The sequence below is a fragment of the Lithobates pipiens genome, unplaced genomic scaffold, assembly GCF_037356315.1.
Source record: "Lithobates pipiens isolate NorthernLeopardFrog02 unplaced genomic scaffold, aLitPip1_a1.2 Scaffold_25, whole genome shotgun sequence".
NCBI lineage: Eukaryota > Metazoa > Chordata > Amphibia > Anura > Ranidae > Lithobates > Lithobates pipiens.
In genome coordinates, this window is record NW_027507787.1 from 191928433 (window position 1) to 191952744 (window position 24312).

The 24312-nt window shown below is 39.0% G+C and overlaps 1 protein-coding gene across 4 annotated transcripts in view; it reads left to right on the plus strand.

Annotated features, from left to right (window-relative positions):
* BTRC (beta-transducin repeat containing E3 ubiquitin protein ligase) overlaps positions 1–18537 on the plus strand; it is a 346883-nt gene extending 328346 nt beyond the window's left edge. For all 4 annotated transcript variants that reach the window (XM_077455333.1, XM_077455336.1, XM_077455334.1 and 1 more), the window contains 3 exons: positions 4989–5067; positions 10333–10523; positions 11944–18537. In XM_077455333.1, coding sequence (XP_077311459.1) covers positions 4989–5067; positions 10333–10494 — 241 coding nt within the window. In that variant the 3' untranslated portion in view covers positions 10495–10523; positions 11944–18537. The remainder of the gene's footprint in view (positions 1–4988; positions 5068–10332; positions 10524–11943) is intronic.
* Positions 18538–24312: the final 5775 nt, after the last annotated feature.

Genomic DNA, 24312 nt, shown 5'->3' on the forward strand with positions numbered 1-24312 from the left:
ATCTTGCACAAAGGGACCATCCTGTTGCAGTATATGTAGAATTTCCACCAAATTTTACTGATGTATTGCCAGCTTAAATGTGATGTATCAGTATCTAGAATATACCTTGCCCTGTTGAGGGTCCAGGGCCCTTTATAATGGTCCTAGTACAAAGGAGCTCAAGAAAGACTAAAATGGAAAAGTAAATAAAAGTTTTCTTCAGTACAATAAAAACTCCTATTCACTTTATTGAATTATGCTGCTTGATCTGATGAAGTGGACAGCTTTATAACATTATTCCAAAGCTATAAATACACCTTTCCTTACTGGATTTTTTTTATTTTAAACTCATGAGTACCTCCCCGCTAAGAAAATTACAAAAGAGAGATCCAGTGTGGCATCACCGGTTCAACAAAGCTTTCATATGGACCTAATAGGAAAGACTGAAGAATGGCAGGTTTTAAAAAATGTTGTCACCCTCCTTATGCCTTGCAAAGCATAAGAATGGCAAGATTGCTTTGTACAATTCTCAACGGGCAACAGGTACTGACATTTCTATATGCCAGTCTCATCTGAATATTTGGCTCTTTGGGTGAGGTTGTCCTTTAAGAACATGAACTGCTTTTCTAAGTAAGCAAAGCAATGCTGGGAAAAGTTTAATATGAAAGATTTCTTTCATAGGAATTAGAATTCAAAGGATATGTTGTTTCTATAGCAGGTGCCATTAAATTCTCCATTAATTAACATCACCTGTTCTCTAGCTATTTGTCTTGCTTAATTTTAAAATTGCGTGGCAAAAATATTCGTATTTTTCATTCGGTTGTAAGGAAGCTGAGGCATGTTTCATTAGCCAGAGCATTTATCAAAATATACTCCTGATCTGTTCACCACGGGGCTTCGTTATTGAAGGCCCTGCTCTAATTAGCATCAGTTATTTGACAGCAGTGCTCGCTCATGTTTCATCACATGACTCTTTGTGAACACTGCAGCTTGTAACACCCTTGCACATGACAAACACTGCTGCTATTGTGCACACACTGAGTTTTCTGGGTCAGTTGATACACATGCTGCAGAGAGTCCAGGATATCAGGCATTTGGGTTCAATGGCATTTTTCACAAACCTACAGTGCCCTGCAACAGTATTCACCCCCCCCCCCCCCTTGGAATTTTTCGTGCTTTGTTGCCTCACAATCTGGAATTAACATGGATTGTTTGAGGATTTGCATAATTTCATTTATAGAACATGCCCACAACTTTGAAGATGTTTTTTTTTTTCATGTGAAGGAAACAACAAATAGGACAAAATAACAGAAAAGGTCAATGTGCATAAATATTCACCCCTCTAAAGTCAATACTTTGTAGAACCACCTTTTGTAGCTATCACAGCTCCAGGTCGCTTTGGATATGTCTCTGAGTTTGCCACATCTTACCAGTGGGATTTTTGCCCTTTTCTCCTTGCAAAACTGCTCCAGCTCCTTCAAGTTGGATGGTTTGCGCTTGCGAACAGCAATCTTTAAGTTTGACCACCGATTTTCTATTTAATTGAGGTCTGGGCTTTGACTAGGCCATTCCAACACATTTACATGTTTCCCCTTAAACCACTCAAGTGTTGCTTTAGCAGTGTGTTTGGGGTCATTGTCCTGCTGGAAGGTGAACCTCCATCCTAGCCTCAAATCCCATACAGAATGGTACATGTTTTGCTCAAGAATATCCCTGTATTTTTTTTGAAAATTTATGTTTATTGAAAATTTTTAACATACATATAACATACAAACGTACAAAAGTGACCCCAAAACACAACCCCAAACCCCCACCCCCCACCCAACAAACTCCTCCTTGTGCAGCCCTCCGCTCAACTTCTTAGCTCATTCTATGAACACAACCGTATCTCCCATACCACAAAAATGCCACATACCGTAACTGATGATTTGAATACCCAGAATGAAGATGTAGACCAACCCAAATATAGCAGCACCCTCCCCGCCCCACCCCCACCCCTCAGGGGGTGCATCTCCGGCCTAGCAATTAATTCACAGTATCTGCAGTATCAAGCCAGCATCTCCACACCCTCTCAAACTTAGTAGGACACCCTCTACTGAGATAAGTGGCTTTGTATAACGGTAAAGCTTTATTAATTAAACCCTTCCAGTAGGAAATCGTTGGAGGTGCAGGTTTCTTCCAGCATAACAGGATAGCTTTACGTGCATAAAATAACGCCAGAGAAATCAGAGTCCTCTGCGCCTTTCGAGGTGCCAACTCCTCCACCAGCCCGAGCAAACACGTCGCGACCGTGACCGGAATCGGCACCGAAAGTACAGACTGTAAGACCTGCGCTACAAGAATATCCCTGTATTTAGCACCATCCATCTTTCCCTCAACTCTGACCAGCTTCCCAGTCTCGACTGCTGAAAAACAGTTGGGTTTGTCCTATGTACAGATACTCCAATCTCTGCTGTGGAACTCTGCAGCTCCTCCAGGGTTACCTTAGGTCTCTGTGCTGCCTCTCTGATTAATGCCCTCCTTGCCCGGTCCATGAGTTTTGGTGTGCGGCCGTCTCTTGGCAGGTTTGCTGTTGTGCCATGTTCTTTTCTTTTGGTTATGATAGATTTGATGGTGCTTCTAGGGTTCATCAAAGATTTGGATATTTTTTTTTATAACCTAACCCTGACTTGTACTTCTCAACAACATTGTCCCTTAGTTGTTTGGAGAGTTCCTTAGTCTTAATGGCAGTGTTTTTTGGTCAGTAGTGCCTCTTGCTTAGGTGTTGCAGCCTCTGGGGCCTTTCAAAAAGGTGTGTATATGTAATGACAGATCATGTGACACTTAGATTGCACACAGGTAGACCTCTTTTCACTAATTATGTGACTTCTGAAGGTAATTGGTTGCACCAGAGCTTTTTATGGGCTTCATAACAAAGGGGGTGAATACATATGCACATGCCAATTATAATTTTTTTATTTCTGAAAAATAGTTTTTTGTATATATTTTTCTAATTTTACTTCACCAAAAAAATGTAACTAATGGCTGTAATGTAACAAAATAGGTAAAAAGACAAGGAGGAGGAATACTTTTGCAAGGTGCTGTATCATATGAGTGGGTGTGTAATGTACAGAGAACTTTAGAGACACACAAAATGAAACTGTCATCTTACCATGATTTCAAAATCCCTTACCCAGTTTATAGATTAAAGTTGACTTGTGATGCATCATGCCTTTTTTATTCCTTAAAGCAGAACTCCATGAAAAATTTTTATTCTCTCATGCAGTTGGGTTCTGCATGAGAGAATGGGTTAATCGCTCATTTTGTCTAAGGGCGCAAGGGAAAGTTGTACTTACCCGGTGCTTCGATCCTCTGGAAAACTGCACTGCCCCACTTCCAGAGGTTGACTGTTTCTGCCATCCTCACATCCAGACCTGGTCTATGGGCGTGATGATGTCAGAAAAAGTCGATTCACAAGACTGCCGGGGGGGGCGCGGAAGCAGTGGGATCTTGCTGTCCGGATTAGGTAAGTATATCTCAGCCGCACAGTCCCCTAGACCAAGGGTCTCCAAACTATGGCCCTCCAGTTGTTCAGGATCTACAAATCCCACCATGCCTAGTCATGTCTGTGAATGTCAGAGTTCTACCATGCCTCATGTGACGTGTAGTTCCGCAACAGCTGGAGGGCCGTAGATTGGAGATTTCTGCCCTAGACGAAAACAAGCTGTTAACCCATGCAGTGCGGGCACAGCCCCACTGAATTGGAAAATAAAAAAAATTCAGTAGTTCTTCTTTAAATGATTTACCTGAAGTTCACCTTTTGGAACATGTTACATGTTCCACCTGTGTATAGGGGGGAACATGTAACACATGCTCAAGCAGCTGCAGCTGCTTTTATTTTTTTAAAGGTGAATGTATCCTTTAAGATAGCATTGGTAATCTGGCAAATGCCAGAAGAGCTGGTGATGTCATATATGGATCTGTTGATTCACTGTCTAGTGCAATTGCAGTCAACTTACTATAGGGATGCTCAGGTGACATCCCCAAAGGGGTGCTCATAATATTAAAAGAGTGTAATGTTACAGAAGACTGTGAACATAAAATAGGAGCTGCTTAAGACTAGAACATGCTTTAGGATGGCGGTCAGTAACGGGAGACATGTTACATTAGACTCCAAAGGATCATGGCTATTACGGCCCGTGTACAAACCAATAGCTCCAAATTTGTGCTCCCTTACAGACCACTTTGACCTACAGGTAAGCCTAGATGAAGGCTTACCTGTACGTGCATGAAATATCTCCTAAACCTACACGGTTTAGGAGATATTTGCAAAAAGACAGGCACCGCTGTCTACGGCACATGCACCATAGACAGCGACGCTCAGGCGCACTGAGCATGCTGCTGCTAATAGCGATATGCCGTTAGTGGCGACTCCCGAGCGCATTCGCGAGAGTGATGTCATCACTGCTCCAGCACTGTGAGTGGCCGGTGCAGCGATACCTGGAAGAACGTTTCGTGCTACAGGGGACAGCGGTGACCTCGCTGGCTCCTGTGTCAGGTAAGTGAGACATAATGGGCTACTATGCGATGCATTTGATCTTTCTATGAGCATTCTAAAAGATCTGTGGGGGGGAAAAAGAAAAAAGGGATGAAAAGCACAGGAAAATATAAGATAGTGTGAAATTATGAAAGCATATTCATACTCCTCTTATTGATATTGCTGAAATTGGGATCATAGGGACAAACAGAGGAAAATGAACAAAATACGGATTCTTAGACATGGCTTTTACTCTTAAAGAGTTTAATTGCTGACAGGTTAACTTTAATGCAAGATCCCGTCTGATTTTATTTTCCGGTGGCTGCAATAAGTTGAAACCATTGCACTTTGCGCTGCCTTATTAAATAGCTTAGACTGCATTACTTACATATTGTTTATTACTTTAACATTTTATTTGTGAAAAACAAAGCTCGTTTTATTGCATTGTCTCTTATTGTTGTGAGCAATCTATAACTTACTCTTTGGCTTGCAGGAAAATTAAAGTGTGGGACCTTGTGGCTGCTTTAGATCCTCGTGCTCCCGCAGGGACACTTTGTCTGCGGACACTTGTGGTAAGTACACAGAGATTTGTTGTGCCTTTTGCTCAGAACCAAGGTATTTAAACTGAGTTGTTTTATATGGCACAAGAGTATCTTGGTTATTTAACACATGAAAATGACCCTCCTCTACAGATTATAAGGGGAATCTTTGCAGTCTTCTTGAAAATTCTACCAGCTTTTACATATGGCTAATAGAAATAAAATGAGTAATCTAATATTAGCAAAAATAAATAATGAAACGCCCAACGCTTGCCACCCCGATACACAGTTTTATTATTTAAACTGACATTACTCCAACAGAGAAAGAAAATCGGATTCTTGCTACCTCTAAGCCCTTGTATACACGGTCGGAGATTCCGACAACCAAATCCGTCGGACTTTGTCCGAAATTGTTGCATACACACAGTCGGACAAAGTTGTCGGAAAATCCGACGTGATGACGTTATTTCGTTACGTCAGGACTACGTTCACGCTAGTAGCCAATAGCTTTGGTGTAGGAATTTGATCTGAGCATGTGTGGCACTTTGTCCGATCGGAATTCTCTACACATGATCGGAGTATGTCCGATCTAAGCATTTTGGCGGAAAATTTTACCAACAAGTTGGAAGACTTGGTCCATCGGATACTCCGACGGAAACAGTCCGATGTAGACCACACACAGTGTCCCGATCGGACACATTCAGTCGAAATCTCCGACCGTGTGTACAAGGGCTTAGAAGCACATGTTGATGCACAAACCTATTGTTGATATTAGGATTTTGTGTCTGGGTGGAGTGAGGAATGTTGCATAGAACAGAGAATCAGAGCGGAGTGTGCAGGATCTGTCCCTTACTTTTGCCCCTATTGGATCCACAGAGGCCCTTCAGAAGAGAGGAAAGACACTGTCTCTCCTATGATGACACCAGCAGACTTTTACAAAACTCTCTCCAGTGAAGAAACTAACACCGAGTGGTTCTCTGTCATAACTTTAACTCCACTTGCTATCCACAACCCAAAATGAAGGGTAAAAACTCTTAAAAAAAATCTGCAACAAATATTTCCAGGGTTTATAATGAATGGTCCAAAAAAGAGAATATATCCAGTGAGCGGCAGTTGTTTGGAGGAAAATGCCTTGTTGATATCAGAAGTCAGAGGAGAATGGGCAGACTGTTCTCAGATGATAGAAAGCCAACAGTAACTCAAATAGCCACTCATTACAACCAAGCTATGCACAGAATACCATCTCTGAACGCACAACACATCGAACCTTGACACAGATGGGATACAGTAGCAGACACCCACACCATGTGCCACTCCTGTCAGATAAGAACATGAAAATGGGGCTACAATTCACACAGGCTCACCAAAATTGGACAGTACAAGATTAGAAAATTGTCTGGTCTGATAAGTCTCCATTTCAGCTGCAACATTCAGATGGTAGGGCCTGAATTTGGCTTAAACAACATGAAAGCATGGATCCATCCTTCTTTGTATCAACAGTTCAGGTTGGTGGTTGGGGGTTCAATGGTGTGGGGGATGTTTTCTTGGCACACTTTTGGACCCTTAGTACCAATTAAGCATTGTTTAAATGCCATGACCTACCTGAGTATTGCTGCTGACCATGTCCATTCCTTTATGATTACAGTGTACCCATCTTCTGATGGCTACTTCTAGCAGGATAATGCACCATGTCACAAAGCTCAAACAATCTCACTGCTGGGTTTTTGAACATGACAATGAGGTCACTGTACCCCGATGGCCTCTGCAGTCACCAGATCGCAATTCAATAGAGCTCTTTTGGGATGTGGTGGAGCAGGAGATTCATATCATGGATGTGCAGCCTACAAATCTGCAGCAACCGCGTGATGCTATCATGTCACTATGGACCAAAATCTCGGAGGAATGTTTCCAACACCTTGGTGAATCTATGCCACGAATAATTAAGGCAGTTCTGAAGGCAAAAGGGGGGTCCAACCTGGTACTAGCCAGGTGTACCTAATAAAATGGCTAGTGTTTGTGTGTGTGCATGTATATATGTATGTGTATATAAATATATATATATATATATATATATATATATATATATACACATATACATATACATACATACACACACACACACACACACACACACACACACACACACACACACACACACACACACACACACACATTTTTGTAAATATTTTATTATACCTTTTCATGTGACAACACTAAAGAAATGATACTTTTCTACAATGTAAAATAGTGAGTGTACAGCTTGTATAACAGTGTAAATTTGCTGTCCCCTCAAAATAACTCAACACACAGCCATTAATGTCTAAACCGCTGGCAACAAAAGTGAGTACACCCCTAAGTTAAAATGTCCAAATTGGGCACAATTAGCCAATGTTTGCAGGCTTTTTTTTTCTACAGGAGCTGCTATTGGCGCTCCTGACACCTAGCCCAGGATCCAACTGTCAATACGTGAATGAATTTCATCAATCAGAGGGCCCGCAACAGTGTTTAAAATATTTTAGGGCAGTATACCTTTAAGATGTGCCAGCCAGTAAATTAAGAATACACACAACATGAAAAATACTGCACTTCAGATGTTTAGTATCCAGCATCAAGAATAAGCCTTTCAATTTGTTAGCGAAGTTGATGTGAAACAAGATCTGTGTAATTGCGGTCTCATCCAGGCACCATTATTTTCCCTCTTGGCAAAATTTCACTGCGGCCTGTTAAATAGAAGCACACTTAAAAGAATCGGAGCTGTGGTTTGTGTATGGTTGTGACCACAGGAGATCAGAATTGAGAGCACTACCATTATGGCCATCCAAAATTAATCTTGGCTTAGTACCAGGAACGGAATAGCCTCCTATAGCTTCTGTTCAAATTGCAAGCAGTGGGAGAAGGTTCATAGTTCATGGATGTTGATTGCAGACTCATTTGTCTTCTCTTTGCTTTCTATAAGACATTATAATGTCTGGCTGAATTAGTGTGGTAATGTGATGACTGTCACACGCTGTTTTAAAGGGCCAGTAAACCTAAATTACCACTTGGTTTTTATTTTAGAGCAATGCATAACCTTTAAAAGTTGCAAAATTAAAGCTAACTGACATAAAAGAAATTTTCCTACAGAGAGATTACTTTTCTGACTAATAAACGCAGTGAGCGATATAGTTGACGGATCCCCAATAAGTGGACAATACACTTAAAACAGTCAGCTATTGATGCAACTAATGATAGACCTGGCTGTCATCTGATACTCATCACAGCCCTCTTATGTATTTCTGACAAAATGTCATCTTTTATGTATGGCAACTATCATGGTACATATATACAACTGAAGTGTATATAAACTCTAAATCTATTTTTTATTATGTTTGGTATCTTGTCTTACTGTATACAGTTTTCCTGACCAAATAATTTTTTGTTGCAAAGTTTCTTACCTGGAGATCCTATCAGTAACCGCACTCCCTGTTACAGACTGACAGCGCTATGGCACTGTCGCTCAATCAGGAACAGTGTTGTCAGTCTGTTCAGCCAGCTCCTTCAGATCATATCAGATAAGCAGCCTATGGACCAACCGAAGGAGCTCACATAGGCTGCCAACACTACTGCTAATTGTAAGGCAGCTGCTTAGCGTTGTCCATCTGCAATAGTAAGTGCTGTTACTGGCAGACCTCCAGGTAAGAAACTTTGTAACACAAAAAAAAATATTCATAAAACTGTATTCAGTGAGGCATGTTGCCATTCATACAGAAAAATAGATTTAGACCGGGTTCACATTAGTACGATGTGACTGTTGTACGACTGTCATCCTACTTTGCCCTGCGGCATCAGTCCTACATCAGTCCTTCCTACATCCAACTTGAATGAACAAGATAACATTTTGCTTCGACTTTGAGATAGTCTGACTTGTCCTTTGATCAATCAAAACAATCATAGCGTGACATAAATTCCTTTTACTGCTGCTGTGATCTCCATGTCAGATGTCACAAATCGGATGGTTAGGACAAGGATCCGACTTTGATCCGACTTCAGTGATATTCAATGGGCTGAAGTAGGAACAACGTCGGACCAAAGTAGTGCAGAAACCTTTTTCAAAGTCGGACTGACCAGTTTAAGATGGCTCTCGTAGGGTATCATTGATTTATACACATCCTGCGACATGTGCTCCCAAAGTCGGAGCGTATGTCGTACCAGCGTGAGTCCAACCTTAGGCCAGCTTCACACAATCATTTACCCACATACAGCAAATTCCAGTCGCAAGATTCAAAGGATCCTTGAAGCTCGCTTGACAGGTGCATGTGAAAAGCAGCAACCATCCATCTGCTGTTCTCAAAGGCTATTGACCTGATAATTATCTCCAGAAGGTTATCACTCCTGGGAGTCTGTCCCCAGGGTTACATCATTGAATCTGGAGATACCTTTGAGCCCTGTTTGCTGCCTATGACTTATGCATCAACACTTTCTGCTGAGTGCATTGGATTAGTGGTAGGACACATTGAAGAACTTTGTTGGAGTGGTCCAGAGCGACCTATAGATCCCGAAGGACTATCACTAGTCTTTGACACTTCTGTATGAACATTTTTTGTTATGTATTTACATCACTTTATGATATAATTTTTGGTGTTTACATATATATGCGCTGCACAGGATGTCTCTGTCTTTGAGCATCTTCAGATCTTGGTAGATGTTGGCTATTGCATTTGTTGAATTTACCTGACCAGTCATTCCCCCAAAATAAATCTGCTAAGTGTGTGTGATTTTTTTAATTTTATTTTGTAAACTTATTAAAGTGTTCACTGAGTTTACTGGGCTTTTTAAAGACTGAAAGTATGTGTAGTAACCGGTCAGAACTTTTATTACTGTTATGGTGCCATAAACATTGCAGTTGATCAATCTGCCCAAAAACTGATATCTGTAAGTGGCCTCAAATATCAATGTTGAAGTGTAACAAAGCAGTTCTCATTGTAGAAACCCTATCCCAGTTGCTTTTGTCCCCTCCAAAAGCCAGTGATGGTAGCATCCTCTCACCTCTCCTCCCTTCTGTTTACATTGACATAAACATCAGTCCAATAACAAGTATATGGAACATTCTGCAGCACTCTGAAGATTTGTCAGGTTTAACTTGTACGTCTGATGCCCCTCTGAAGTCTATGGCCAACATTTCTACAGTACCTTGCTGAAAGTTGATGTTGCTTTAGGTTGTTAAACTTTGATGTTAACTGAAATCTATAGTCTGCAGGGTTTTCCTTTCTAATGTTTGTCATATTAGAGTTTGACTGTGTTTTTGATGTTTGTTATCAGGAACATTCAGGAAGAGTATTCCGACTACAGTTTGATGAATTCCAGATAGTCAGCAGTTCTCACGATGACACTATCCTCATCTGGGATTTTCTAAATGACCCAGCGGCACATTCGGAGTCCACCCGTTCACCCTCTAGAACATACACCTACATCTCCAGATAAATAACACTAGTACCTCACAAATTGCACAGGTAAGCCCTGTATCTTATGCAGCCATAGCTGACCTTATCACATATTTTACAATATCTTTGCAAAGCCATGTTTTGTCTTTTTCCCATGTTCCATTTCCAGACTGAAGAACAAAGATGGATTCCTCTGTAAGGCTGGTTTCACTTGGCTTTCCGATCAGGTCTGCTGGACTTTCCAGTCTCTTCTATGGAATGGTGGATCTGCTGACACCCACCATTATCCGATCCTGTCCATTAAAAACTTCAGATCGGATGTCAATCAGATGGAAATGGACAAGGTGGAAATCCCCCTTCTGAGCCATCAGATGTGGACTACGGACATGCCCACGTGAAACCAGCCTAAAGATTATTGACGTCTATACAGATGTTTGTTATTGGCTGGGCACATTTATACTTTGCAGTGTTAATGAAGAATTGTTTCAAACTGTCCATAGATGTTGGGTGAATGGTTGTTCAGGCAATTTTGTGTGTTTTTTTTTTTGTTTCTTTTTATTATTAACTCTAAAACAGTTGTGACCTAAGCATGCCTGCTTGAATCATTCAAGCATGCACGTTTATGTTGATAGAATAGAATAAGGAAATTAATATTCCCAATACGGTCATAAAGGATAAGCTCACCTTTGGGAACATGTTACATGTTGCACCAGTTTTTAGGGTGGAACATGTAACATGCCCAGTGCCCGCACTTCCTGTGGCAGCAGTACGGGGAGAAGTTCTCCATACTAGCTGTCACTTTTTTCAGTGGTGCTCCGCCCACACAGCCTCGTCATACCTTCGCACAGCTCTGTGTGTGTGAATGAACTACAAGCCTCGACATCCTTTGTCAATAAACTACTACGGTGCTGTGTGCATGGTGCTTGATTCTATTTGTCAGATTGTATTTGCTTTCCCGTATGGGATGTATGGGCACACAGATACACTGAGAGATCTGAAGAAGACCTGCATGGCACCAGTGGGCTACTGATAGCTGGTGCAATGCTTTACAAGCTCCAAAAAATAATAATAAATGCACATTTTTTTTTACCTGCAAAAAAAATGTGCATTTATTATTTTATTCTTAAAAATAAACTTGTCCTTTAAGCCTGACATAGATGGTTCTAATCTCTGCTAATATAATCTCTCCCTGCTAAACAAGCCAAGATTCAATCCACCTATGGGCAGGAGTGATTGTAGCCAAGTCGATCCATTGATCAAATTGGGTACAGCTAATTGCTAGTTCTCCTAAGAGCTCTTGGGGGGGGGGGGGGATGTAGGGGGGTGTAGATTGGCCTGTTGCTTCTCTTAGACACAAGTAAATCTATTAGGGGAATGACTATGACTTAATGACTATGACTTTGCTTCTATCTGTACTGTAAAATAAAAGGTTATGCGGTTTGCTTCCTGACTGTCTATTATTATTTTTGTTTCCTTTTATTTAATGCAGGACTTTATTTGAAAAATCTGATAACTGTATCACCTGTGATTGCCGGGAATATAAACTATTTACTTGACCAGTATTTGATGAAAAGGAGAGCCCCTTTGTCTTGACACACCCTGGATGATGCAATCAGACAACTGGAAGCAGCCCTAGCCAACATGTGCAGCAGACTGCTGGAGTGCTGCTATCAGAAGAGATTTTTTTTTTTTTTAACTCCTTCATTGCTACAGGGGTTTGCTGAATATTACATAGCTAGGGGCTTGCACACTCCTGTGTCAGTGACAGTGGTTACTTTTAACAAACTGTTGCAGTGTCGGAAACAAAGACTGTACCGGTCACAGGTTCTTTCAATATATTTAATTGTCTTGCCAGAATGTCAGTTGCTTTGCTATAAGCAAAAGAACAATTTCCACTGTGTCCCACGCTCACGCTGCTTTCAGATGTGGTTATATTTGGAAATTTGATGAACTTTTGCAAATACTTAGAACGACGGACAGGAATTTTTTATTTTCCTTTCAAAAAAATAAGTTACGAGCCCCCGTAGTGAATGAAAACGTTTTACCATAGCATGGAAGACATATTTTGCCTTTTTTTTTTAAATTATTATTTTTATTTCCTTTTTTTATTCTTTGATGTTCGCTAGTATTGTTCACTTTTATTTTATTTTTTGCAAATCAAGTGTTGTAGATTCCTGTATAGTTCTGTATGGGTCATTAAAACTTTAGCGTAACAAAATTAAATAAATGAATTAGACATTTTATTATTGCATAGGGGGAAAACACTTTTATGACCTTTCATTAGGTGTATGTGTGTTCATTTGTACTATTAGTGAAGGATTTCTTTTTTTTTTTTTTTAACTTATTTGCTTGAGTGGTTTGCATGGTCTCCATTTATGAATCATGATTTGTTTGTAATTGTTCTGTTGTCAGTCACTACAAAAGCAGCATCAAGCTTGACACAACCTTGACCCATCTATTTTTATGATTTCACAGATTCAATAAATAATACAGTGTAAAATACTAATATAAAACGATCACTAAAAAAAAAAATCTCATACGTCTTAAATCTGTAGCCCTGACTTTTTAGGCTAGCTAAAAAGCAGTGTACATACCTTTTTGGTATCATGTCTATGATTTAAACTTTGTTCTGTACTGCATTTTTGCAGCTGCCTAATTTTTTATTTTTATTTTTTTGTAATTTGCTACATAGACAATGCTAGCGAGCTACAGATTTTGCATTTGCATTTTTCGGCTGGTTGGCACAAATTTGGTTAGACATTTTGCACTGGGCTTGGGCATTGGGGAGTATACGTACACAGTTATCAAGATAATTATTCACTTTAATATCTAAACACATGATATGCAGCAATAATGTTGACCAAATTCACCAATTAATCACTGAGCATCAAATCTTCATAAATATGTAGATGTTTTAAAATACAGCGACGTAAAAAAAAAAGAAAAAAAACTTTTATTGTAGGAATACTTAGGAAAGTTTTCCAAAGCATGTTTCTGTAGTCTCTTCAATAAGATAATTTTTTCAGCTCAAGATTACAGTTTATTTCAAAATGTCACTATAGCATATTTATATGTGTCAGTTGTACAGCCAGCACATAATCAGACACATTAATTATTTCAGATAACTCCAAAGATATTTGTTAGCAAAAAAAATGTAATGTGCTAAATTACAGTGATTTCTATGCAGAATGATTTACCTTTATTTTAAAACCAACAATTATTCATTAAAAAGAAACTAATACAATTGCTATAACGAAAATTTGAGCTAACCAATGTATCATTAGTTTTATCTCTCTATAAAAGAATTATCCCTTCATAAACCGTACTTAAAAATACTACAGTTGCATATTAACATTTCTTTGCAAGATAATTAAGCTGATTTACTAAATGAGTTAAAAATCTAAACACAATTCACTTCCATTATCCAATCTTGTACAAATTAAATAAGTAAATGAGAATTTTCTGTTTGCATAATTGGATAATTGAAGTGAATATTTATACAATTTGAAAATTCAAGTGTTGCAAGCAGTTCACTGCAATACTTTATTTTTTTTTATTTAAATTTTTTTTTAAATACCTCCATACACCATGTTTGTTTCACTCTCACTATAGATATGGTTGTCTGCTTACCTTTACTTCAGCTATAAAATTCACAAAATGTTTTGTATTCAAACCAAGTCTAAACCCTTTTTCATTAGGTTTTGATTTAAGTTTTATGCCTCACACTGCACTTTTGATTCATACATGTGAGACTCCTCAGTTAAAAAGTCGAGAATTACAAAAAGAAAAATAGATAAATAGGAAATCTAAAATCATCCTTGACATCTGTAATAAAGCTTACATGAATTAAGTATAAGGTACATAAAGTCATTTTTTTTTCTTTTCTTAATCTTGAAGAAGTTTATCAGTTTTGCTATTATTTTCTGGCAACTGCATGGCTAAAGTAGGAAAAATAGAGCTTTCAAATTATTCTTCGACCCATCTCGATGAGGCTGCGTGCTGACGAGAAGGAAGATGAATTGGGAAAGTTAAAGTTTATTTCCTTCACTGTTTTTATGCTCTGTTCATTTTTTCTATTCCCCAGATTCTTAAGCCATTTTCTACTACTAAACAGCGGAAAGTAGAGTTTCATTTGTAAGGATGTTATTTGACCCCCAGGCATGCTTTAATTATAGTGAATTCAGTGGAAGCATACATCACCAGTGTTGGGTAAAAGCATTGATAGCCTTTGTAATCTTCGGTCTCACTTTTTACCCTTGTAATAAAAATGAAAGATGACCCAACATCTTTTTTTTTTCGTTTAGTGTCTTAACATCACGTGTCCATTTTAACGATCCTAATGGTGCTTAATTAGCCCCACAATACTTTCAGCCTTTTTTTTTTTCATTTTTTATTAATTGGCAGCTTCAAGACGCAATAAAAATGCACTAAATTGGTCCTTTTATTAACACATTAAAAACAAAATTGTTAATGCACACTATATGTACTCTACAGTACAAATCTCAAAAGTATTATGTAGATCACAGAAGAAAGTCTCTGATTTTTCTTATTTTTAACCCTGACAGTTTGCAAGTATTGTAATTGCGGAACTAGTGAGATGAGGGACCTTTAGGCTTGATTCACATTTGTGCAGTTTATGATTGGTGCGTTCCACAGTGCATTTTTACACAAATTGCATCTTTTCAGCTTTTTTAGCCCAATTTGTTGTTGGGCAGATTAAATAAATGCAAATTGCAGCAAAAACGCACTACATGCTTTTCTGCAGCTTCTTCATTGAAGTCTATGAAACCAAAAAAAAAAGCACCGTTTTGCTTTTAGAAAAGTCCCTGACCCTTTCCAGAAATGCAGCATCTGAAAAAAAAAAAGCATAGATGTGAACGTGTCCCATAGGAAGTCCTGTTTAATAAACTGTAGTGTGTTTCTGCAAGAAGCACCAAAAAATGCATAGGTGTGAACCAGGCCTAAATGAGTTACACTGCTGGCTCTAAAATGGACAAGGCAACTTGAGGCAACTAAGGTCAGCATTGCTGATCTGTCTATCTTGCTGAAGTGGCTGGCTACAAGAATAGGGCCCACTGGTGACTTTCTTCTGAGTGGTAGAAAGACTAGTGTTGTACAGCATAAATAACAAAAAACTAGCCTTTCAGAACAGCCAACAGACCCTTTTTAAAATAATATTCCATGTACAACTAAGTTTTTGTTATAAAAAGGTGACAAGATTTTGTTTACGTTTGTTTATTGTGGCATAAATTATTACAGTATATCATATGACCAGTATACAAATGTAAAACAAAGGGGGCAGTCTTGTGCCAAACTTTTTTTTTTTTTTCTTTAAAAGTTTTGTTTATCGCCTGATAAATTTTTCTGCCAAAGAAGTGAGCATTAAGTGTTACATATAAAAGCATAACCATAGGAGCCAATGGTGTAGTGTAGTGCCATTGTCCCCCTTAAACTAACTGTTTAGTAATCATGCGACTGAATCTTATTGGTTTCCCACTGTCTGATACATGTTCTCTGGACTGTTCTCATGGTCTGCTAAACTCATTTAGCTGAAAGCATTTGCCATGATATGAATGATTTACTGTGGGGGACTGTGTACGTATATTGTGGAACTGAAACCTTCATTAATAATCACACATAACTCATGTTGCTCTTTTCTGTTTATAGTATAAAATAATTTTTTTTTTTTTTTTTTGGTAAACCAAATAATATACAGATAACTTAATGTGTGTAATAAAAATTGTAAAATTCAAATTTTTTGCAAAATTCTCAGTGACATGGTGCTTAGTAAATGTTTTGTACATTTACATAACAAATAAGAATTTACCTTTATTTCAGAGCTGGGGAAATCACTAGAGGAAAAGATATCTATTTAATACACCAAGAAAGTGCAAAAAGAAAAGTTTACATTTTGAAAATGCAGAATAATTCCAATTTATGTTTTTATGAAATATTTGATTGGCAATTTAACATTATACTTTATTTTAACATTGTTTTTGTTTTAAAATTAGATGTATATTATCACATTTTACCATCTTGGGCACATAAGAGTACCTCCCCAAAGTATGAGATATGAGTTTATTAGTTAAAAAAAAAAAGATATAATAAAAAAAAAAATCAAATGGACCACGAAAAAAAAAACATAATAGATCTGTTTGTTGCTGTGATGTATGCCTTGTACCAATGCATGGAGATATACTTGATAAATTTTATGAGTTTGGTGTAATAGGGTAAATCTACGTGTGTTCAACAGCATTGAATATGATTTTAAATGCTTAAGACAGCACTGTAATACTGAACAGTTGTATTCACAAATGTGTATGTTGAGTATTGGATGTGAATTATTGTCATGTGTTTCTACACAAACTTCTCTTGACGAAGAAGTAAGCACTGGTTTTCTTGAATTCCATTTTCCACTATATGCCTAGTTTTTTTTGTAGATTTGTGGATGACGGTTTATGCAAAGATATATATATATATATATATATATATATATATATATTTAACTAATAAGGGTGTGTATCGCATCCTTTATGTTTCATAGCGTTTCTACTTTTTTTTTTTTTTTTATTATTAATCTAATGTTCATGGGTTATTTTGCATCTAATATTGACAGTTTAATTTTGCTTTAAAGGTTACTTCATCCACCTGTGGTTCTCTTTTGATCATACTAAGGCATTCCTTGAAACAAGTGCAGGTGGCCTGTTGACAACCATACTGTGTGTGCTTTCTTCATTCATACAAGTTTAGGCGTTCAAGCACAAAACAGTAATAGAGCAGGCCTGTTAATCTGGTACATTGTCAGTTTACAGTGTGCGCCAGTTTCCAGGAATGATTTAGTTGGAATCTAAATATGAATGAAGCTCGGTGGTGAAACCCTTTAAAATGTTTTCTGTAGACCTTCTGTTAATGAAGTTTGTTAATAAATACTGCCTGCTGCTGTGGGTCGCTTATGTAAAACGGGGGACTATTCTCGGAGCACCATAGTAAAGGAAAATTTGTGTCCCATGCTGTAATTTTTATTTTTTTGTAGGTCCAAGTGGAAATTTTTGTTTTGTTAATGTAAAATTTCAGATCCAAGTTGAGTTATGGTCCTCTGTCACCATGTTAACAAAACTAGACAATGGGCAGGCAATACATACCTGTCCGCTGGGTGGCAAGTTAAATCTTAATTTTCCTCAAGCTGCTTTTTTATACTTCCAGGTGTATTTGATGACATGTCTAAGGTTCTGTCCTGCTGGCCAGCTGATTTGGTACCACTGTATTCTGTAGTTATAAAGCATCCAGCAAGAAGGACAGTGTCCCGCAGCATGGGACAGACAAGCTATCTGACACACCCACATATGCTGGCTAGCAGCAATGCCCAAAGCTCTTGAAGTAAATGAAGATTTGTCTTAATGCATGCTGGGCACAGGTACTATGCATTGATCATCTTTTACAGCCTAGACATGGTCTACTTTTTTTCAATGTGGCAACTGGATTGCTTCAAAAAGAATCTAACATATATTTTAAAAATGTATGTTTAATAAGCAGTAGAGACAACGTATACCCTACAAATAAAATTAAACCTATACTTTTTTTATTCTTAATAGTCATTGAAGATGCCTGTTACATTTTATTTTTTAACTTCAGCTTTATCTGTCTGTGGTAGAAAATATGTAACCAAATCAGTTCATAAATACTGCAGATTTTTTTTTTATACTGGATATATTGGGATTCAATATATTTCTCTCATGAAATGTAATCGCCAAGTATCCTCTTTGCATACCATTATTAACAATAATAACATATCTGCATTTTGGGACTGTGTGATGTTGTTTTATTTCAAGAATAAACATTTGCCCATTGCGCTCTTAAAGAGCCGTTGCCTTACTTATAAAAGCCTTTATGGTCATATTTTAAAATGATACAACAAAAAGATGATGGGCTGATCAGTCTCCATTCCCAGAATTTGAAACAACTGATGGAAAACTGTGATTGTTGATGTGATGTGTTGTACCTCTGTACACTTGTGATAGGATAATGTTTTTTTTCCACTGTTCAACTGGAAATTGAAATATGATAATAAAATAAACTAATATAATGCTGGTTTCTTTTTTATATTCCTTTTGTTATCTTTCCTGATCTGTGAACAATAGCACTAATGCGGACCTTCACACTTAGTTAAAACTTGTTTTCCCCTGTTTTATCCCCTCTTCTTTTTTTCACATTTGAAATGATGTTCGCCCCCCCCCCCCCCCAATTCTGCTTATACACACATGTGATGCAGGGCTTTGGGTCCCAGCAGAGACCTTTGGAACCTATGCACAGGGTTCCCACACATGCACAGGGAGCAGGTAAGGAAGTCCCAAACCTCGCCTTGTTTATGAATACGCAGAAACTACCACACATGTCTGTAGATGATCCGCAGGGCGCAAAGGCCAGGAAGAGCCATGTGGCACGTCTGCGCACACACCTGAATAATAAAGATGGCAGCGAGAAGCAAAACTAAAGGGCACTTAAATGCCTCATTAACTAAAAAAAAAAAAAATATATATATATATATATATATATATATATATATATATATAATTATTTTTTTTATTTTTTGGGGTGAAAGTTTGAAAAAAAATTAAATTATAATCTAGGTAAACCCAACATTTATTTGTCAGTGTATTTAGCCTAATGCCAAACTATATATGGATTTCTTAAGCAATTCTTTTGTAAATCTACTGCAAATTTCTTATGTGGAGACCCTGCCAGTGACCGCATCTTCCTGATGTAGGCCAAGGACATTAAGCCAACTTGCAATTAGTAGCAGTATCATTAGTCTGCCATGTTTGCTCCTGTATTTAAACATTGGCTGCCTATCAGATGGGTAGCAAAATGGCAAAAAGAAAGAGCCTGCATTGCAGGCTGACAATGCTACTGCCAAATACAACGCAATGGCTTAGCCTTGTCAGCCTGCCACAGGGGGTTCTGTTATTGGCAGAATCTACAGGGAATTTAAACCATGTACAGTGAGATGTGAAAACAAATAAATATACAGAAAAATATATTTCGGGTTTACATACACTTAAAACTAAAAACACAGTTGAAATAATTATCAGCGAAATAAAAATTAGGTAAAGCTACAATCTGTGGCTATACCACAAAAATTAAAAAAATAAATGCGTGTGTGTAATATAAATATATATACAGATTAAAATGATGGGTGTTGCAATTTTTTTTTCACACAGTATTTGCGCAGAGATTTTTGAAACGCAATTTGTTTGAAAAAAAAAACCTTTTTATTTGAATGCAATAATACTATATTGCCCAAATGTTTGATGAAATAAAAAAGATGATCTTATGCCAAGTACATGGATACCAAACGCAACGTGCTCTTAAAATTGCGCACAAACGTGCAGTGGCGACAAACTAATTATTACTAATAATTTTAAAAGCCTTTAAAATCCTTTACAGGTTATCACTTTAGATTTACAGAGGAGGTCTACTGCTAAAATGACTGCCCTCGATCTGACCTTCGTGGTGATACCATGCATGGTGCAATTGTTGTTTACATATGGCACCAGACCGACGCTTGCATTCGCCTTTACGTGTGAGCACGGGGGAGCAGGGGTGCTTTTTTTTTATTATTATTTATTTTGTATTTTATTTTTAAACTGTTCCTTTTCATTTTATTGTCATCTCAGGGAATGTAAATATCCCCTATGAAAGCAATAGGTAGTGAAAGCTACTCTTTTAAAAAGAAAAAAAATTTGGGGTCTATTAGACCCTAGATCTCTCCTCTGCCCTCAAAGCATCTGATGACGCCAAGATCGGTGTGATAAAATGCTTTCCCAATTTCCAAATGGTGCTGTTTATATCTGGCGAGTCATGAAATGCTCGTAGCTTCCGGTTTCTTAGGTCCTAGAGATGATTGGAGCAGTTCTGGCCTTCGATCAGCTCTATGGGTAGCTGGCGGAACCACCGGCAGCATTCCCGGGTTCCCTGTTGGGACAGGAGAGCCCGAGAAAAGAGTGAAAGGGTGTGGGGGGGGGGGGTCGGCGTTCCTTCCAACTGCTTGTAAAAGCAGTTTAGAGGCTAATTAGCCGCTAGGATTGCTCTTACATGAAAGCCGACCGCTGGCTGAAAAGAATAACTAAACCTGCAGATATCATTCTGGTATAACCACCCAAATTCCAGCAACATACCAGTACATTGCTGGTCATATATTGTAATGTTATTTTTTTCATGCAGCCTGTGGGCTGCATGAAAAAAAGATTGATCGGTGGGTATGCCCACCATTAGCCATTAGAATATCGCCCTTTATCCACCCACTTATAATGATGGGCATACATGCACCATTTTTTTTTATTTTTTTTTTTAACTGCGATGGTGAAATCACCTCCTACAGCGATGGAGTCACTGATTTTCGTATTGTGGGAGCAAACGCTGTTGCTGTCAAGATAATTAAATGAGTCCTGCAGCTGAATGGCGTACCTGAAAACATTAACTCAATAAAACAACTTGATTTTTTAACACAATCTGTGTCTAAAAAATATATTCCGAAGCATGGGGGCAAATTGTTCCCCCACCCCTGCCCTCATGCTTTGGCATATATACTCTTTTTTTTAAACTGTGGTGGTGAAATCACCTCCTACAGCACTGGAGTCACGGCTTTACATATCGTGGGAGCAAACGCTGTTGCTGGCAGAATAAATAAACCTGTGCTGCAGCTGAATGGCATACCTGCTAAGCAAATGATGGTTAACAATAAAACAAAGTAACATTACAGTATAACAGTAAGACATACCATACCTGCAAAACAAATACAATAAAACATAGTAAAAATAAAACATTACAGTTCTAAAATACAGTAACAATAGAGAGAGGACAATAGAGAGTGAACATAAGAGACAACAATAGTGAGAGAAGAAAAATAAACCACAAATATTTTTGGCTTTTTAATTTTTTTTTTTGTGTTTTTTTTTTTATTTTTTATTTTTTTTGCACTTTTATATAAACTGTAAATGTTTCAGATTAGGGTCTCTCAAAATGTGATGGCCATCTCATCTTTCGAGACCCTGTGTAAGTGTGCCCTATGACTGTACAATTTTGTACCCTATGCTACTACTCCACTAGTGTGTGGTAGCGTTCAAAAACATTCACCAATGCAAAGACCAGGTTGGTCAGGACAGGAGAGACAAGAAAAGAGGGTGTCACACCTATATCCGTGCTTTCTACAGACGCGACATCTTCTTTGGGGATTTCCAAAGGAAATACCAGGGAGTACCAGCGAGGACATAAGGAAAATGTCTCTCATGCAGCCGGCTCACTGCATTTGGATTGGGAAGTTGGGCCACAGCACTGTCTGGAAACAGAAGGGGTGTGATGATCTCTTCCTGGAATTTAAGGAAGGACCCAGTTCGTCCTGAAGCTTTGTATAGCACATAAGCATTCAGCAAAGCAGGTTTGAATAAATATACAGACACTTTTTTATACCAGCGTCTGGCCTTATATACAACTGGTCCACCCCTCCCATATTAAGGTTATATTCATGGACACAGAGGGGGTTCTCCACAGCACCAGTCGCCGTTTGAATTTGGACCTTCGTGTCTGCGTGAAGGGAGGACAGAAAAAAAACATTCTTATTATCCCTCCACTTCACGGCAAGCAAATTATTACATCTCAAGCAGGCTCTCCCACCCAACCTAAGATGGGAATCTGCAATCCTCTGGGGTAAGCTCTGGCGATTAGATCACACAGTGCCACATGCGCCAATTCCATGATCAAACAAGTGACTAAAAAGTGGCACGCTTGTGTAATAATTGTCCACATGCAAGGGGTTCCCCTTTCTGAATAAGGGTGACACCAATTCCCACACAATCTTAACAGTGCTCCCTATGTAGTTTGGGAAGTTCTCCAGCTCTAGGTAACTATCTCTTTCCTCGTAAACTATAAAAATATATGTATAGCCTGTGTGCCCTATCACAGAGCTTATACATCTTCACCCCATACTGTTTGAATGACAAGTGGCCAGATGTAATCAGGGACTCATCCATGTAGACAACTTGATCAGGAGTAAACAAGGCTGCAAACTGCTGGTTGAAGTGGTTTACAAGGGGCCAAATTTTGTAGAGCCAATCGTATTCATGGTCACCCCGAGGACGACAGAGTTAATTTTCATTGAAATGCATAAACCACAAGATCTGCTCGTATCGTGTCCTGGTCATGGTGGCAGAGAACAAGGGCATATGGTGAATTGGGTCAGTGGACCAATATGACCGCAACTCACTTTTTTTAGTTTTGCCCATGGAGGGATAGGCCCAGCAAGGTCTTAAATTCAGGGATCGTAATAGGTCTCCAGTCTCTGGCACAAGGGTCAACTTAGGGATTAGTGGCGATGAATTGACCAGTATACAAATTGCTTTGGTCCACAATAGATCTATAGAGATCATCCGCGAAAAATAAAGTGACGTAAAATCAACTATTTCCACCTGAATTCCAGGTTGGCCAGTGAATGGGGGGAAGTATGGGTGCTGCAGAAGTGGTGGGCTCCCAAATCGGATTGGTAAATGCAGCATGAAGGGCACTATTGGCTTGACGGGCCTGTCTTTGTCTTCTTAGTGGATGTGGGACACTAGTTGTGCTAGCCACCTCACCAGCTTGAACTACACTTTTGGGACTCGCTACATCACCACGTGATACTGCAGTGCTGGATGTACGACCAGGATGTACTAGGCCGCTGGTGCTTGCCAGTTCACCAGAAGGATGAGCGGCACTAGTATTCTCTACTACTACTCTCACTAGTACTCTCTCTACTCCATACGAGAGCCCTACCATTCTTGCACCTCAACAACAGCAGAAAAACAGGGTCGGTTATGCCTGACCTTGTCAGGGACCACTACTCCGTAGTCAGAGCTATCCATCAAGGTGCCACTGCTGTCTACAGGTTCATATTCTGAGGCTGAATCTGACAGATGGGTGGGTTCCTCTTCACTCTCATCTGTCATGCTCAGAAACATGTAGGCCTCTTCACTAGTGTAACTTTGATTGGACATTTTGGCCTCTTTACTGGCACACTAGTGAGACTCACAGGTAAAAAAGAGCACCTGACTGTCGGCAACTGCTTCAAATGCTACCAAAAAATTGTTAGCGTTCAAAGAGATCAGGCCTGACTCTGTGAATGCTGTAGTTATGTGTTCAGTGTTTTGGAAGTGACAGTGATGTATTAATACTGCACTTGGGTGGACTGGGCGGAGAGGCTAAATGCAGGTGCTAGCAGGTATCTGGGCTGATCCTGCTAACGCTGCATTTTTGGGAGCACCAGACTATTGGGGATGATAATATAGTTCTGATCAGATCAAAGATATCAATCCGTTCAGACACTATACTACTAAGGGAGGTGTATGGTGCGTGTGTGGATGTTAGCGCTACTAGCACTAATCTGACGCTGCCTGGAGCGACGCAGACCCTAACTGATGCTAAAACCTAACTGATGTCACCCGCCGTGTGATCGGGGGGGTTAAACCTTTATTGGGTAATATATGGGGGGTGCCCTGACGCTATAAAAAAACGAACTAACCAGCATCTCCTGTAACACTAATACAATGATCACTGGTGAGAGGGGGTGATCAAGGGGTTAAACCTTTATTGGGGGGTCCCTAGACCTATCTGGGGCTATTACTAAGTACCCTAACACTGATTAGTGTCACAAATGACAGTACAGTGATCAAAGAAAAATATGAAAACTGAACTGGGTGACACAGTGACAGGGAGTGAAGGGGTTAACGGGGGGGGGGGGGCGATCAGGGGGTGAAATGTGTGCCTATGTGTACTACTGTGTCAGTGTAGTGTTGGTGCAAATCACATTTGGATGTCCTCTCTCCTCTCT